The 18983-nt window shown below is 43.1% G+C and overlaps 1 protein-coding gene across 1 annotated transcript in view; it reads left to right on the plus strand.

Annotated features, from left to right (window-relative positions):
- LOC138795289 (uncharacterized) overlaps nt 1-18983 on the plus strand; it is a 59611-nt gene that overhangs the window by 10158 nt on the left and 30470 nt on the right. Inside the window, exons 9-12 of the mRNA XM_069974280.1 lie at nt 335-476; nt 1488-1663; nt 10899-11575; nt 11693-12364. Of these exons, the coding sequence (XP_069830381.1) occupies nt 335-476; nt 1488-1663; nt 10899-11575; nt 11693-12364 (1667 nt within the window). The remainder of the gene's footprint in view (nt 1-334; nt 477-1487; nt 1664-10898; nt 11576-11692; nt 12365-18983) is intronic.

The raw sequence follows: 18983 nt of genomic DNA on the forward strand, positions 1-18983 counted from the left end.
ACAGCAACGTTTCAACCTATTGGTCATTATCAAGCAAAGACCAACAGGTCAAAACATCGCTGTTCTTTTGTACCCTGATGTGTGAATAAAACACCCTTGCTACCACCTTTAGATGCTGTGGGAACCCTCTCTTCACATGCCTCTAGGACATGTCAATGACAGGGACACTTTAAACATCGTAAAGTAAGATAAACTCTGCCACTGAAAAGTAAAATCTTGCCTAAAAAAATTATTCAGAAACCTTGGTTTGAAAGGAAGACAGATGACTTGAGTATCCACGTAACTTACATCTAACTGGCTACAAATCCTATTATGATACGTTCTCCGCCCCCAGGGAACCACTATCCTCCCGGTGCTGCACTCTATACACATGGACAAAGAATACTTTGAAAAACCCAATGAGTTTTATCCTGAACACTTTATGGACTCAGAAGGAAATTTCAAAAAGAATGAGGCCTTCATACCATTCTCTATAGGTAACATTCACACTGACTGTATTGCAGGAGGAATGAAGTTATGAATGGGCAATACATTTCTGAGATTATAGAAGGAAAGAAACCCTCATACTTGACCTCAAGCAGAATTGAAAGCTATTAATAAGAGGTCTCTTAGTTTGGAAGACTCAGCATGTCATTACATGGACAGCCTATTCATTTTAATGTGTAGGGCTGTAATTCCGAATGAGTGGAAGCACTGTAGATATATTTATCATTTACTGCCCTTCAATCGAGTACAGCTGCAGGAGCTTTTCGCTAGGAGCCTCTTCTAATAAAAAAGCATTGTCCAAAAGTGACTAAATTGAGTTGCAATGAATCAAATTTGTTCCGAATTTTCCTAGGATGAACTATACAGGAACAGGGACTCCAGTCAAAGACAGGAGTCCCTGCTTTTTTATGTACTGTACAGCAAGACCTACCCTTTGTACCTCAGGCTCAGCCTTTCCTGTAAGTGTAATTGTGCGTCAGATCAGCCCCACCCCACTCTGGTCTGTCAGATGTGCCATAGCGATAATCACATTACCAGCTACTGATCAGACTGCGGAGCCAAATAAACACACAGGTATATTTACAGTGGGGCTAACTGGTGAGGCATAGAGGGTCCACATAAAAGAGCAGGGACTCCTGTCAATAAGAGGTGTCAATGCTCCTCTACTTACTTTTTGTGGCACTCTATGCTGTAGGTTGTGACAGAAAGTATGTAAAAAAAAAAAAAGGGGACTCCCGCTAAAGACAGAAGTCCCGTTTTTTAGCCCAGAGCTTCATGTATCAGTGCTCCAACTCCATTTTATATATATACTGGGCTGTTTAGAGGGCCAGGAGCTCAAGCTGACACCACACATTCTCCATAAAGCTATTTCTGATTGGAAACAATGTTGCTTTAATGTAATGGGTATATAGAAGTGTTTCTGTGGTAGGCAAATACCTAAATAATATTGAAATTTTACTACTTGCATTTGACATTATATTTTTTTTATTGTTAATTTTTAGGTAAAAGAAGTTGTGCCGGCGAGACCCTGGCCAAAATGGAGATCTTTCTGTTTTTTACAACACTTGTTCAGCATTTCACATTTAAGGCCCCACCAGGTGCTAAACTCGACCTCACTCCTGCATTTGGGTCTACCAACTCCCCCAAACCATTCGAAGTCTGTGCAATACCCCGACACTAGGATATGGGGTCTACCAATTCTTTTCTAGAAAATTATGCTTATTTTTTTACTGGGTCACAGAGAAATAAGAAGTAAAATGATTATATCACCTATATGGACTGCAGTGGAGAGATCGGGGATGTATACTCTATCTGCTCTCTCCTTCTTCTGCTCCCATTCCCTTGGATTTTTGCCGTAGGTGTCACATGACCCACTTCTTCCCAATAGTGAGCCTACCACCTAACTCCCTGAAAATAAGACATCTTTTGAAAATAAGGCCAAGTAGAGGTTTTGGTGAATTGCTAAATATAAGGCCTTCCCCAAAAGTAAGAGATGGAAAAGTTTTTGTATGGAAGCATACCATTACCATCCGTTGCAGAGCATCTACATGCAAGAGATTCCCGTTGTACTTTACCACACAGTCTATTACTGCGTGGTCTGCCCTATACCTTATGCTGTTCCTGCTGTGCTGTACGGGTGTGCCGTGTTGAGCTCCCCCGGTGGCTGGAAGCTGCAATACTGTGCCTGTTATAGAAATGGTTCAGGAGCTGCTGTGGGAGATTGTCACAGTCTCCAGACTGTACAGTATATAATAAATGTTAATTTTTTTTTTTTTGTTCAATAATAAATGTGAATTCTTCTTCATGGATAAATTAGACATCCCCTGAAAATAAGACCTAGTGCATCTTTGGAAGCAAAAATTTAAAGACGGGGAAATACGGTATCAGACATCTATAACAGAACACAAATGTCTAATTCTAGTCTGCAATACATTATTAATATTAACAAATATGTTAAAATTGCTCTTTTTATTCATGTTTTGGTTTTGTTGTACAAATGTAAATTTTATACTTAATGGCCTTAACCTACTTTTAAGTATATCTGCGGTGATGCACCTAATGTTTTATGATATGTATCTGGGTATTCTATGCAGGTTGGTACCTGAATTCACTAGCAGACTGCACAATTCTTTAATTTTAAGGGGCTGTGCAGGAGTTAAATTACTGCAGTCATGTACTTCCTCCCTGCTAGTTTCAGCTGCAGGAGTAGATAGAATAAGAGATAGATAGATAGATAGATAGATAGATAGATAGATAGATAGATAGATAGATAGAGATAAAATATCTTGAATATCCTACTCAAACAGACAATAACAAGTTATCCGGCTGTAGATGGACTTTGTTAGGCTGGGAAAGGCCACATAATGGTACTGCACACAAGGAACTAAAAGCACTAGGGAGTAGTGATATCACGATACCAGAATTTTCAGTTCGATACCGATACTAACATTTTTATTTCGATACTCAATACCAGTTCGATACTTACTAAAATATTTTTAAAAAACACAACAATAGAAATATAATACTCCCTAGACAGCGAATATAATAAACGTGAAATGTTTTCTATACTCTTCAGGCCTGCACTATTACAGAGATACCAATTTATGGAGCTTTTTTTTAATTTTATTACGTTAAAAGTAAAGGTTTGCGTTTTTTACATAACTGTGTACAGAGTACAGCGATCACTCAGAGAACTCCGCTATACACTGCTCACTCGGCTCCGCTATACACTGCTCACTCGGCTCCGCTATACACTGCTCACTCGGCTCCGCTATACACTACTTAGCCGGCTCCGCTATACACTGCTCACTCGGCTCCGCTATACACTGCTCACTCGGCTCCGCTATACACTGCTCATTCGGCTCCGCTATACATTGCTCACTTGGCTCCGCTATACACTGCTCACTCGGCTCCGCTATACACTGCTCACTCGGCTTTGCTATACACTACTTAGCCAGCTCTGCTATACACTGCTCACTCAGCTCTGCTATACACTGCTCACTCGGCTCTGCTATACACTACTTAGCCGGCTCTGCTATACACTGCTCACTCGGCTCTGCTATACACTGCTCACTCGGCTCTGCTATACACTGCTCACTCGGCTCTGCTATACACATACTTATGCTGATGTCGGCACCTCACAGCCCCTGCACCTCCCCCACCTGCCAGCCGGCTGGATCCTCACATGTGTCCTCTCTCTCAAACCTCCCGCTCTCCCTCTCCAGCCTTCTCCTCCTTCCTCCTCTCTCCCTCTCCGTCCTCCTCTCCCTCTCCAGCCGCGGAGACCTCCATGCAGCTCCGGCTCCTCTGCATAAATCATTTCAGCGGGGGTCTGCTACACACAGTAGCCGACCCCTGCTGCATATGGAGCAGGCTTAGGAGGGGTCAGGTGCCGCTGTCAGTGTGACAGCGGCATCTACACAGTTACATAGCCGGCACTAGCGATCGCAAAGTGCCGGCTATTTAAAATTGGCGCCGCCGGGAGCGGAAGGAGAGAGAACAGAGGAGGAGACTGCAGGGGAGTGAGAGACACATAGAGAACACGGCCGGCGCTCAGCTAGCCGCCGTCCATGTTCTCTGCGTTATACTTTATGTTATATTGCCTAATAGTGCAGCTTTAACATAAAGTATCGATATCAGGAAATCCTGGTACCGAACCGTTTTTTAGCCCGAAATATCGATAGTAGTATCGATATTTCGGTGCATCGTGCATCCCTACTAGGGAGTAACTTCCAGTAGAATGCCACCAGTAAGAAAGGTATCTGCAGACAGGATGAACCTTGCAGGGTCACAAACAGTCATGATCATGGGCATGGGGTGTCCCATAGGTCTCCTTTATTCCAGTAAGGTTGAAGTTGAAGTAAAAAAAAAAAAAATTGTAGAAAATGAGGACACAGGTCTATGTGAGGTAAAGCAGTTTCTCCTTATTTACTTAAACGATTAAAGCAATACCAAAGTCCCAGCTTATAGGTAACACTTGGTCCACTATATAGAATATATGGACAGAGTAAGGAAACACCTTGAGGAAGATTTATCAAACTGGTGTTAAGAAGAATTAACTTAGTTGCCCCTAGCAACCAGATTCCACCTTTCATTTTTCAAAGAATGTATGAGCAATGAAAAGTGGAATCTTATTCTTTGCTTGGGGCAACTAAGACAATTCTTCTTTACACCAGTTTGATAAATCTCCCCCCTTGACTTTATACTGGGGTGGGCCTTAGTGGTACCACCTGACCTTCTTATGCTTAGTCTCTACACAAGCTTTAATACTCAAAGTCCCATTAATCTCTTCCTAAGATGGGTCTTTCTGATACTTATAGTTCCACTTGACACTTTGCAATGGCAATCTGTGGGGTGTATACAACTCTTTGTAGTCTTTTCATCTTCCTTGGTGACCAGACCTGGCCTGAAGCTCCACGGGTCATGAAATGCAGCAAGGGACATAGACAACCCTTCTTTAATGGCTAGCAGATGATATGGCTCTTTTGACCACATACACTTTAAATGAATTTAGAATCCCTTGAATTAGAGCTGGTGTTTATGGACAACTTGTAGTCTTTGCTGGGGATTTGTCCAATGCAACCCAGGGTCTACATACTCCTCCACAGGGCTTTACTCCAAAATGAACTTACTTCTCCTACCATATACAGGATAGAGGAGACTGGGCTAAAGACTGAACCAGTTTTTACCACCTTCTAGGACTTTCCATATTAGGATGGGTGTCAAATGGTGCATGTGACTATTTGCTTTGACCAATAACAAAAAAATTCCACCAGGTGGCAGCAAAACACATTACACAAATAATATATTTGCAGTTACATGATTGGCCAGTGGCCAAGGAAAACTGCGAACAACTACCACCTATCAGTTCACATTGGAACTACACAAATCGACAAATGGAAACAATAAAAGAGGACCTGTCACGCAGTAGAGGGGCAGGCACCGCAGGGCATTTAAATGCAGCTGTCATGCTCTTATTAGAAGGTGCGGAGATCACCCGCTAATAGCCACGGTCCTGGGCAGCAGAAAGCAGCCGGGACCGCGGCGGTTCAAAGGGAGTCGCGTTGTGGCCCCTCTCTGAACTCCCCTAACGGCGCCGTGACGTATGAGATATGTCATGGGTTTGTTAAGGGGTTAACATTGCTAGAATATTATGTTGGGAGGTCCAAATGATGGGTAGCTAGATTGTTCATTTGGCCCTATGCCACAATTAGCTATTAGTGATGAGCGAATACTATTCAATCGAATAGATATTCGATCGAATAGTGAGATAATCGAATATTTGATATTCGTACGAATATCCCGCGAATATTCAACAAATATTCTATAAGCGTTCAAATCCCCCAGCTTCCGGTTTTACCATTCAAATGGTCAAATACCGAATACTTGTTCCCATAGACTTTAATGGGATCGAATATTCGAATATTCGCGGGATATTCGTACGAATATCGAATATTCGAATATCTCACTATTCGCTCATCACTACTCATCATTATTAGCTATAGGTTGCAAATCCCCTAGTACACAGGGGGATGATAGCCAATATTTTGCTTGTTTGTCAGCTGATTGCTGGCCCTGTCACACAGGTCAATATTGGCCTGTTTAGCCAATGATCACCCCATGTAATGGGCCCTTATGCTGGGTTTACACGGAACGATAATTCGCCCAATCGAATTAACGATTTTGAAGCAACAATTTGGTTTTTATAACGATCAGCGTTTAGATGGAGAAAAATCATTAGAAGATTAGTAAGAAAAATCGTTATTGCGTTTTTAAGATCGCTTTAGCCCATCTTTTACATAGGGAGAATCTTTTAAAGATTGTTTACACAAAGCGATCTGCGAATTTTTAGCAAACGACGAACGCTGATTTGAGAACATGTTGAAAGATCAAAATGAACGATTTTTCGCTCATCGCTCGATCGTTTGCTGTGTTTACACGGAAGGATTATCGCTCAAATGCGATCGTTATTGCGAAAATTTGAGCGATAACCATTCCGTGTAAACGCAGCATTAGACTGGCCCATCAAAGTACTAAACATGGCTCACTAATATATTATATAGTAAATAAAATAGTATCTAAAATAACTGGATGTATGTAGATAAAATGGATGAATCAGAAAAAAATTATGTGTAGGAAAAGGATACCCGCTTTAATAAGAAGAATGGGATAGAACAAAGAATTTGATTCAAGAAGTGCTCCTGTCTTCTCACCACGTATTTCTCGTCACCTTTGTAAAATAAACATAACTTCTTTTCTTATTTAATATACCACTATCCTTACGCAAACTGTATACATATATATATATATATATATATATATATATATATATATATATATACAGTGGTACCTTGGTTTAAGAGTAACTTGGTTTGAGAGTGTTTTGCAAGAAGAGCTCACAGTTTTTCAAAACTGTGACTTGGTTTAAGAGCATTGCTTTGGTTTAAGAGCTCCTGGTATTGGGTGGGAGCGTGAGTGGGGGAGGGGCATGGCCTGCATAGCGGGGTCTGCAGCACAGTACTCTGACCCAGGAAGTCTCTCTCACCTTCCAATTTATAGCAGATCCACTTCAGGCTGGGACTTGCATCAGGAGATAGGACTGTGGGGGTAATCTCTTTATAGCTGTAACCCCTCTCTCCCCGGACAGATAGTGCTGCTATAATGTGTCCACATCTGCCCTGCTCATTCCTTCATGCTCCCTGCAGTCTCTATCAGTCCTTGTGTTTCCAGTCCTCTCCATTCTTGCTATAATGTGCTTGCACTCACATTCAGCTATACACACAGCTGCTATAATGTGCTTGCACTCACACTTAGCTATACACACTGCTGCTATAATGTGCTTGCACTCACACTCAGCTATACACACTGCTGCTATAATGATTATAAAACGATTTTTGGGGTGTGGAACCAATTGTCTACATTTCAATGATTTCTTATGGGAAAATTTGCTTTGGTATAAGAGTGGATTTGGATTACAAGCACGGTCCCGGAACGAATTATGCTCGTAATCCAAGGCACCACTGTATATATATATATATATATATATATATATATATATTATATGCCTGCACCGGGAATGGGACAGGAGATGCACAGCTACCGGGAATGGGTCACAGGTGAGTTAACTGTTTTTTTTTTTATATAGTGGTTGCCCCATACACTGGGGATGCGCCCATTTTTTAGCTCCCCCACTGTATGGGGCAACCATAACCGGCATATAAGACGACCCCCGACTTCTAAGAAGATTTTTTCGGGGTTAAAGAGTTGTCTTAGACACCGGAAAATACGGTATCTTGACTTATATGCATTCTTATTTACTGTTGTCTCAGATGTGCATTTAATCCATCCCATCCCCTTGGTTTGTTTTAGCTTATAAATGAGAGGTTAGTTCCTGGTGGGAGGTTTTTTGTCAGTTAGTGGTATGGAAAAACTAGGACTAAGCTGCAACTTCCTTTGCTCCTGAAAGACTTGTTCCAGTGTGCAATGCTAAACCCTCAGAAGGGGTAACCATCCTCTGAAGAAACCCTTGTCCATGCCAGGGACCTTACTCCTGACTTCTCGGAGCAGTTACCCCAGCTAGGAACTGACCCCAGCAAGACAACTAGCAACCAGCTGAAGTATTTTACTGACCACGCACAGGTCTTTTGGGAAGCCTCTGAAAGTCTGGTACACCCAGTTGTAAGATCAGGGGCTCGTACTACGCAACTTGGCACTCACTGAACCAGTTGAGCAGAATGCGGTCAGACAACCGCTTATCTATACGTTAGTACGAGTGTTCCTCACTATTATTTTACCTGTCTACTACACTCTGCCCAACAGAGTACATTTCTACCTGGACAAGGTCCCCCAATACGGTTCCTATTCTATCTACTTCCACTTCGACTTACTCTTCACCCTCTGTCTTCTTCACCCTCTGAACTGCATTGCACTAAACTTATATTGCACAAAAGAATTTACAGTAAAAGTATTGCCTTGGTTAAGTGCTGGACTGGTCTCTATCCTATTTTTTGCACCTACACCTTATGCTTGGGCCAACCCTTTTTTAAGCGCAGTGCCCGTGTATCTGGGGGTGGGTTCCAACACCATTCCTGGCCTATATATATATTAGATGTGTTGTGCAGCACTCTCAAAAACACACAAAAACATAGGAATCTTGGTCCACACTGATGAGGGGCACCATCCCGAATAAACTATCTATGGATAGATACCTGGCTTTGGTATTTTCCTGGCCATATCATTAGAGGGGCCACTTAATTTGGTGGTTTTGGTCGTCTCAGTATAGAAGTCATCCCTTTTCTAGCCCTTCCCTGGAGGGATATCTGGCTAGTTCCATTTTTTAAGATTCATAACTGAGACTCTGCAGAGCTTTTAGCATATTGAGGTTTCCCAGGGTGCAATGCACCTAGAATTTCACTGTATTGAGAGCTTTAACCAGCATCCCACAGTGTCTTCTTTGGGTGGTCTCCTTGAGATCAGTGATCTGTTTGTCGTAAAAGCACAAAAAGGCTTTCAACTAGGAATGAACGAACCGAACCGAGTTCGTAACAAATCTACTTAAAACAACAACAAATAAAATCACAGAATAGACTAGGATACAAGGGATTATTACTCCTAATATTCCTTTGTATCCTGGTTTTCTGTGAATATCAAGATGTTTGTCTTCACCCCTGTTAGGATGAGACCTTTAATTAGTCTCCTCAGATATACCTGGGTGCTGACTACTCAAAAATGTAATGTGACAGCTGTCTGTGAGTATCAACCAAGACACATAAAAGCAACTTCAGGGTATATTCACACGGGCGGGCTCGCAGCGATATTCTCGCTGCGAGCCCGGCAGGTCCTGGCAGTTCCTATACACTACATACTTGCTGCGGTCTAAACAACCGCAGCGAGTATGTAATTATACCGCCCTTAACCCCTTCTGCTCCCCCGCTGTAAGCATACTTTACCTGTCCTTGCTGCACGGGTCCGGCGTCCTGCTCTCCCGCCCGGCCAATAAGTGGCTGTGGCTAGGCAACACACTGATTGGCCGGACAGGAGAGCAGGACGCCGGACCCGTGCAGCAAGGACAGGTAATGTATGCTTACAGCGGGGGAGCCGGCGGGAGTAGAAGGGGTTAAGGGCGGTATAATTACATACTCGCTGCGGTCGTTTAGACCGCAGCAAGTATGTAGTGTATGGGAACTGCCAGGACCTGCCGGGCTCGCAGCGAGAATCTCGCTGCGAGCCCGTCCGTGTGAATATACCCTCAGTGTTCAAGCTGATCTACTTTGTTAAGTGAAAATCTCAGTTTATATCTTTACAATAAAGCTTCAGGAAAAAAAAATAAAAAAAATACGAGAACCCCGTTTAGCCGCAACCAAAAAAGTAAAAAAAAAAAAAAAAGTCCAAAAAAAGTCCCATCAGTGTCCCAGAAAAAAAATAAATAAAAAAAGTCCCATTGGTTGTCCCATCACTGCACAGTTGTGTAGAAAAAATGTTGGGGACTCATTGGGATTCTTACTGTCCAAGACCGTGCACCCCAGTGCTGATGTCTGGTCCTTTAATTATGGACAAGGGCAGTACATATCTGTTACTGCCCATTGGGTCAACATCCTCCCAAAAGAACATCAGAAAGTTAGCCCATTCTTGCCACTGTCACCTCCCCGGTGCTTTAGGGGGCCAGTTCTGCCTCCACCACCTTGCAACCATCCACCACTTTGACTGCAGTCCAAACTGCCCTGGTGTCTTACCAACAATGTCAAGCCCGGAGCTCTCAGGCTGTGCTCCATTTTGTGAGCCTGGGTGAACGGAGCCACAGTGGGCAGGAGCTCCTCTGGACCATCAGGGAGGAGATATATGAATGGCTGACCCAAGGTCAACTAACAGTGGGAAGTTTTGTAGCGGACAATGCGAGTAACATTGTCTCTGCAGTGCAGCAGGGAGGGCTGCGTCATACACCTTGTATGGCATATGTGATAAACCTCATAGTGCACAGGTTTCTTCGAACATGTCCTGCCAATTGTTGATCCCTTTAGAGGATACGACTCTGTTTGTGAGCAGGCATGACTATGGGATCAATGACATCATCCCACTCATCCGTGTTCTGGGAAGTGCGCTGAACAGCATCATCAGCGAGGATTCCCAGGCCACCACTCCAAGGCTGAACATTCTCCTCCTCTGTCAATTGTCTGTTCTCAACCATACTGGCCTGGGTACAATCAGGTACTGCCTCCTCCTCCTAAAATAGTCTGTTCTCAACCATACTGGCCTGGGTGCAATCAAGTGGTGCTGCCTCCTCCTCCAATAGTCTCTTTTAACATACTGGGCGGTTTGGCGTGGCCTGCAGCCGGAGGAGACGGTCGCACACTGCCTGTGCTCCCGTCCACACCAGCTTATACTTAGCGATTGAGACCCCTCTCTGCGTCTTTCAGACCCCTCTCCTGGCACATCTCACTGGCGTTCACCCGGACCCAGCACCCGGCACTATGTCCCGCAGATCTACAAGGACACAGAGCCTGAAGAAGCTATCCTGGGACTCTTCTCCCAAGAATCAAGATGGCGCCGGCCCCTACAGGACGGACCTCACTGCAGCGGCTGACAGGGGCTCTGCTCTACCTGCTGCCCGACACACTGGAGTGCAACTCCCCGCTGGTAAGAAGCAGACCATCAGACAGTCTCCTGAACCTTCTGGCCCTGCCACGGAAGATTCTGTGCATGACACTTTTAACACCGGAGGGAAAGGAGCTCTTTCTCCTGCTAGCATGACGCCTACTACCTCTTCCCGGCCGGACCCTGTGTCTGTCTCTCAACCCGGACTTGTTCCCCAGCCTGCCTGTTCTCCCCAAGCTGTCCCTTTATCTCAGACAGCATCGGACACACAACCTGCTCAGCTGTCAGGAGATCATCCAGCTGCACAACCTCCAGCGCAGCTCGGCCAGCGGGAGATCCACGCTGTTTCTGTGCCATCAGAGGCTGCTGCAGGAGCCAGTACCCTTTCCCTGGAGGCTCCCATATTCCCTGGAGCTGCTGCCCGGCAAACTGTTGGAGACATACCTACCATGGACACCTCATTGTTGCAGCACTCGGACACAGCCTTCCCACATCTCCAGTTTGCTCTGCCTAATGTTGCCAAGCAGATGCCCTCTGAGACCCATATCACCTTACCCCAGATGCCTGATGTCCCACTGATCCCCCCCTAGCTCAAGTCGTGGCTTTTATCATTTAGAGACTCGCTCCTAGAGGGGGTGGACCGGATCATCTCTTCTTTTATTTCCTCCTTGAAAGCGATCGAAGATAGAGCTTTACTTGCTGAATCTAAGCTCGGGGAACTCATCTCATCACACAATTCGCTTTCGGAAGCCTGCCAGAGGATGGACGAACAGTCCGCTTGTCTGAATAACAAAATTGTGGCTTTGGAAGATTACATTCGGCGCAACAATCTGAAAATTCAGAATGTCCCGGAATCTATTGCTTCTTCTGACCTTCCATCTTATGTAAAACGCCTTATTAAACATGCCCTACCCTCATGCTCTAACAAGGAACTAGTGGTGGACTGGGCTCACAGGGTCCCTAGACCCAAACACCTTCCACGAGACTCTCCCAGGGACGTCATCGTACGTGTCCACTATCTGCATATTAAAAACACATTCCTGGCTGCCACTAGACGGTTGGACACACTCTCTGGCGAGTATCAGGGCATCGCAATATTCTCAGATTTGTCTCCTGATACACTGAAGCGTCGTAGAGCCTTCGCCCCTTTCACAAAACATTTGAGAGACACACATGTCCAATATAAATGGATAAACTCTGCCCACTTGCTGGTAACCCGGGGAGATAACAAGTATATTGTGACCGACCCAGGAGAGGGTCTGCGTCTGATGGACGCATGGAACTCTGCGTAGGGTCACTGCAGATCTGATGGACGATTGACTCCCCCTGCTGGGTTTCCATATTTTAAACAACGGACCATAATACCTCCATGACCTAGGCCGAACTTTAAGCCATCATCCTCGCAGCGTACCTACTCTCTGCATTAGGGACACACGCTGCCCACTGTTTATGCGTATATTCGTATGCTAGTTACTTCGTTTGCTGTTCATTGAATGTCCTGCTTGCGTTACATATTTGGTTAACTGTAGGCTCACACATAATGTTACCTGCTTTATTCTATGTTACATTCCTGCATTTCCATATACATATTGAGCTCTCCCCAGAGGATTTAACGCATATTAATATGCTATTTATGTGACCTACTGCGACTTCCTGCATTCTGAAGTAACTAAATGGTCCTGATCGTATATACCTCTGGCACTCCTACCGTTCGTTCACGCTTCTCCAACAGCATTTCATACACACATTGTATTAGCAGTTGTAATGGAGCGAGCCTATTCGCATATGCCTATGTTTTATCATTTGTAGTCACATTGTAAGTAATTTTTCCTGCTCTCTTTAGCACTGTTTTTACCACCCACATATCATTATGTATATGTAACCTAATTTTTCTCAGCTATGCAATATCTGCGTGTTTTGGTTTATGCACTCTATACTGCCAGTCCCAGCATTGTTTGTAGTGTTATGTTGTCTGTTTGTATGTCTACATCATTTCCTGCTTAACAGTTGTCATAGCTTATTCCAGCTGTATAATCCCGCTAGTGCTTCCCTGCATAGTACCTGTTGGTACCCCTTTTCTGTTATATGATGTGTAAAACTTTTGAAAACCTCAATAAATACTTATTGAAACGTTAAACATACTGGGCTTGGTGCAATCAAGTGCTGCTGCCTCCTCCTCCGTCAATTGTCTTTTCTTAACCACTCTGGGTCCAATACAATACTATTACTGCTGCTGATTCCACAGTCAAATGTCTGTTTTCCACCCTACTGGGTCCAAAGAACTTTGTGTCCTATGTCCCTATGTTTGATTTTTTTCTACTTTTTCTTATTGTAATAGCAACTGCAACTAAACAAAACTATACCCTATCAGACTCCCACTTTTGTAGCTGCAACTATTCAGCCATTATAGCAAGGTTCGTTTTAGGTTCGGTTCGTACAAATCAGAACTTCATGAAAGTTCGCTGGATCGAACCGAACTGAACTTTTCAAAAGTTCGCTCATCCCTACTTACAACCCTTAGGAACAGAATAACTTGCAAAATCACCTGTCTCATCACCTGTTTATGTGGAAAGAAGGATGTGGACCGACAGCACAAACATTACCAAAGGTTTAAATAAATACAAAGAAAACCTTTATAGGAAATCCATGTCAAAGGGCATTGTGCTTTATTTCATTCGGAAATCACTTGTCCTGTAGGTCAGACCAATTGACTATATCCAGGTTATCCTGCCAAACCAACTTGAAATATTAGAAAAAAAAGGGATGTATTAGACACATTACAGCTCAAGATGCTGAGAATAGTACTGAGAAGATACTGAGATGATAAAACAAGTATAAGTAGGGGGTGACAAAAAATGGAAAAGTAATAATAAAGACAATAATGTTTATTCTCTATACGGTTTACAAGACCTACGCTATGAGCTTTTGCTCCATATGAGCTCAAGGTTGGGTTATATTATTGTGGATATTGGACTACTAAATAGTACCTTGTCGAGTGGTACTGTACGTTGGACCCGATCATCCAATCAGACAGAAGTTTGGATATCTATGGAGTCAACTATGTTGGGTCGGTAAAGCCCGCAAACCCCAATTTGATTAGAAAGTGCTTTGTACGTGGTACCTACCCAGCACGGTCGTCTCCATGGATGCCCAAACTTCCAGATGAAAGTGGATTGCACACTCATTGAGTCCTTTGTACTTTGTGACAGGCATATTACCTGTGAAAATATATATACCCTGTGAAAATACCGACAGGTAGGCTGTCTCTCCTGACGCAAGCGAGGTATGTAACTCCCGAAAGTGCCATAGACTGCATCGTAAGTGCATTACAATCAAGTCTATGGCACTTCCAGGAGTTCACGTACCTCGCTCGCGTCAGGAAAGTCACCTTACCTGTTGGCATTTTCATAGCCTATCCTGCTGCACCAACGAAGTGAAAGGGACCCAGTAAGTTATTTTGACTTCACCTTTACTTTTTCCTGTTACGTTCTACTATTAGCTATTTGTTTATATTATAGTTTTTTTTGGTCTACAGTGGACATTCAGGTTTTCTAACAAGGTCCAGTTTTCTCAAATTTTTATGTACGTTTTTATTAAAAAAAAATTTTTTTGGGGAGGGGTGATATTTTTGTGTTACATTTTCTAATTTAGCTTTCTAGAAGTAAAAAAAAAAAATCTAAAATACTACACCTACATTTTACTACACTGCGCTACACAAATAAAACAAATAAAAACAAATAAAAACACTTGTGCAACACAATTTAAATGACACATTTGCTCTATTTGTCTGAGTAGGCATGCGTCATTATTGCCTCGGATACCGATATGTCCATTGACAAAGGAGAGGAAGATCTCACATTCCTGTTGTGTTTGCTTGCCTCCATCTTATCTCATGATGATGATGAGTGGGAATAAGGTTTACCAGAACAAAATGTTCTGTGCTGTTTATACAGACAAGGAATAACAAGCTGCCTTTGTGTCTGCTGAGAGAACGGGCTGGGTAGTCCTGTGATTTCAGCACAGAATGAAGCAAAGTGTTACTGTAATGACAGGTGGAGGGAAGAATAAGTGTAATGTGAACCTGGTGACCAGTATTTACTGTCACTGTGACTGGGCTACGACTTCTCTCTATCTGTAACTGTCAGGTTTTGGCAAGACAGGTGATGCCCTAGCACTGACACCTGTCCTGCTGACAAAATGCGGAAAAGTCCTACGAACATAATAACTTGTGGCCAGGAAGCAAGGTCGCCAACTATCGGTCAGTGCAGTGCAAAAACGTTAGTCAAAATTAAAGTAAAAAAAACAAAAGCCCAAATCAAGGAACCAGGAGCACAAAGGGGTTATCCAGTGCTACAAAAACATGGCCACTTTTCCCCCCTCTCTTGTCTCCAGATAGGGTGGAGTTTCAAACTCAGTTCCATTAAAGGTAATGAAGCTTAATTGCAAACGACACCTAAACTGGAGACGAGAGGGGTGGGGGGGGTGGGAGTGGCCATGTTTTTGTAGCGCTGGATAACCCCTTTAAGGAGACTGAAGTCCCAGGACGTGATTGGAACTGAGACTCCAACTCCTACAATACAACCAGAGCCGTATTAACAGCTGATGCTGCCCTAGGCACTAAACCTGAAGAAGTCCCATGTTCACTCACCAATTAGCATCATGATTTTCTAGTTTCTAAATAGCTCCAGGCGTCAAATTTACCACCGGCACACCAGACCTGAACAATACCAAAATACTGTGACTGGATAACACCACCATACCAGACCTGACCAATGACCAATACCACAATAACCACCCCCCACCCCCCACCTCCTTTTGAAAAGACACCAAATTCACTGGCAAGTCTAAACAGAAGGTTGGAGACTAAAAAAAAAAAAAAAAGTTGTTTCCTTCTCTCTGTTTTCTGGTGCTGCCCTAGGCACCGGACCACGGGTGTCTAGTGGTAAATACAGCCCTGAATACAACAGAGATGGCAGTGTCGGCTGCCAGTCAGCAAAATATTAATGTCACACACCTAAACCAATTGTCCGGGGGTGGTGAAGCCCCGGCCACAGCAACAATAAAGAAAGGAGCCACCGCGCCCATAGCAACCCGGCCGGTAGCTAGAGATGCCGTCTGCGTTGACATGGGGGCGGCAGTACACTCCGGCAGCGCCAGGAGCCGGGCATGACCAATGTATAAGAGAGAGAAAGAAGGGCCATGTGAGCAGTGTGTTTGGTGTGTGTTGGGGGGTCTTTTGACTTAATCTGAGGTTTGAGTAAATTTTGGGGTGCATTATTCAGATTTAGATACTAAGATAATAAGAAGACTAGATGGACCTAGTGGTCTTCTTCTGCTGAAAACCTTCTATGACTTTTTTTTACACCCTGATGACTTGAGGACTAAAAACGAATTTGGAAGTTAAATAAATAAATAAGTAAAAAAAAAAACACCTAACCACAGTACAATTAGTTTCACTGAATGTGGAAATGACTAAACTATTTAGGGGAAACTAAGAGCTTGATAGAAGACTTAAACCTCCCGTTATGTCTCCACAGTGCACGGAACGTGCTGCAATTGAAAGAAATTCTCTTACCTTCATCCTCAGCACAGTTTTAGGTATTGACCTGCATGAATATTGGGGTGGTGATCTGCCGTTACGTCACGCTGGCTGTAAGCTTTCCTTTGTTAGTTTTCATTTAAAGTGCTTCATAAACCTTTACAGGTACACTTTAAATATAACATTAATAATGGATGTGTGGGCTCAACCCATAATAAGTGAAACCAGTAAAAAAGCTCTGAGTGCACTACCTGGCTTTTGCACCACTGAGACAAAAAATATCATAGCAATAAGTAAATATGATAGCCTCCCAAGATGACCTATAAAGTTCTATAAAATGTATATAAAAATATATAAATGAAATACAAAATAACATAATTTACAGACATTATGCAAATAAAATCAAATAGAATAAAATAATAAGTTAATGCAATTACGAAGCCGATATCAGGACTCTTGCAGAATAGATTCTGCGCACTTGAAAGGGATGAACAATCCTGTAGTGATATGCGGGGTCACACTAGATATATACAGTGGTGCCTTGGATTACGAGCATAATTCGTTCCGGGACTGCGCTTGTAATCCAAATCCACTCTTACACCAAAGCAAATTTTCCCATAAGAAATCATAGAAATGCAGACAATTGGTTCCACACCCCAACAATAATGATTGAATATTCTGAATAACTTGTAAAACTAATTAAGCAAACATTCAGAAAAAGCAGAATATGTGATAATATAAGTTACTGTACAGTAATGGAGAGGATGGGAAACACAAGGGCTGACAGAGACTGCAGGGGGCATGAAGAAATGAGCAGGGCAGATGTGGGCTCAGTATAGCAGCACTCTCTGTCCGGGGAGAGAGGGGTTACAGCTATGAAGAGATTACCTCCACTGTCCTGTCCCCTGATGTCAGCCCCAGCCTGAAGTGGATCTGCTATGATTTGGAAGGTGAGGGAGACCTCCTGGATCAGAGTACAGGGCTGTAGACACCGCTATGCAGACCATGCCCTCCTCCACTCGCGCTCCCACCCAGTACAAGGAGCTCTTAAACCAAAGTAATGCTTTTAAACCAAGTCACAATTTTGAAAAACTGTGAGCTCTTAAACCAAAACACTCTTAAACCAAGTTACTCTTAAACCAAGGTACCACTGTAGTGTTAGTAAAGTCTGTGTATTATTGCATCTGCATGCATATTCTGAAAACATTCAGTATACATTAGTGGATGAAAGTCAGTATCCTTTATTATGTAACAGTTCTTTAATGATAATTTGTAGCCGCAGTTTGTTAGATACAGTGGTTTGCAATAGATTAGAATATCAACATTTTTTCCCCAGTAATTCAAGTGACCTCATATACTCTATAGAGTCATTACATACAGAGTGAACTTTTTATAGCATTTATTTCTGTTGAAGTTGATGATTATGGATTACAGCCAAGAAAAACCCAAAAGTCAGTATTTCAGAAAATTAGAATAATTAACCCAAAACACATGCCGTGGCTTCCTAAGTGTTATAAAAGGTCCCTTAGTATGGTTCAACATGCAACACAATCATGGGAAAGACTGTTGACTTGACAGATGTCCACAAGGCAGTCATTCACACACACCACAAGGAGGGTAAGCCACAAAAGTTCATTGCTAAAGAAGCTGGCTGTTCTCAGAGTGCTGTATCAAAGCATATTAATAAAAAGTTGAGTGGAAGGAAAAAGTGTGGTAGAAAAAGGTGCAAAAGCAACCGGGAGAACCGCAGTCTTAACAGGATTGTAACGAAAATGCCATTCAAAAAATTGGAAGAGATTCACAAAGTCAGTCAGTGCTTCAGAAGTCACCACAAACAGACGTCTGCCGGACATGGGCTATAAGTGTTGCATTCCATGTGTCAAGCCACTCCTGACCAATAAACAACGCCAGAAGCGTCTTATCTGGGCCAAGGAAAAGAAGAACTGGACTGTTGATCAGTGGTCCAAGGTGCTGATTTCAGATGAAAGTAAATTTTGCATTTCATTTGGAAATCAAGGTCCCAGAGTCTGGAGGAAGAGTAGAGAGGCTGCACACAAACCAAGCTGCTTGAGGTCTAGTGTGAAGTTTCCACAATCAGTGATGGTTTGGGGAGCCATGTCATCTGCTGGTGTAGGTTCACTGTGTTTCATGAAAACCAAAGTCAACACTACCGTTTACCAGCAAATTTTAGAGCACTTCACGCTTCCCTGTGCTGAAAAGATTTTTTAAGATAGAATTTTCATCTTCCAGCAGGATTTGGCACCTGTCCACACTGCCAAAAGTACGAATACCTGGTTTACTAACCACAACATCACTGTGCTTGATTGACCAGCAAACACACCAGACCTTAACCCCATAGAGAATTTAT

The sequence above is a fragment of the Dendropsophus ebraccatus genome, chromosome 6 (assembly GCF_027789765.1).
Source record: "Dendropsophus ebraccatus isolate aDenEbr1 chromosome 6, aDenEbr1.pat, whole genome shotgun sequence".
Lineage (NCBI taxonomy): Eukaryota > Metazoa > Chordata > Amphibia > Anura > Hylidae > Dendropsophus > Dendropsophus ebraccatus.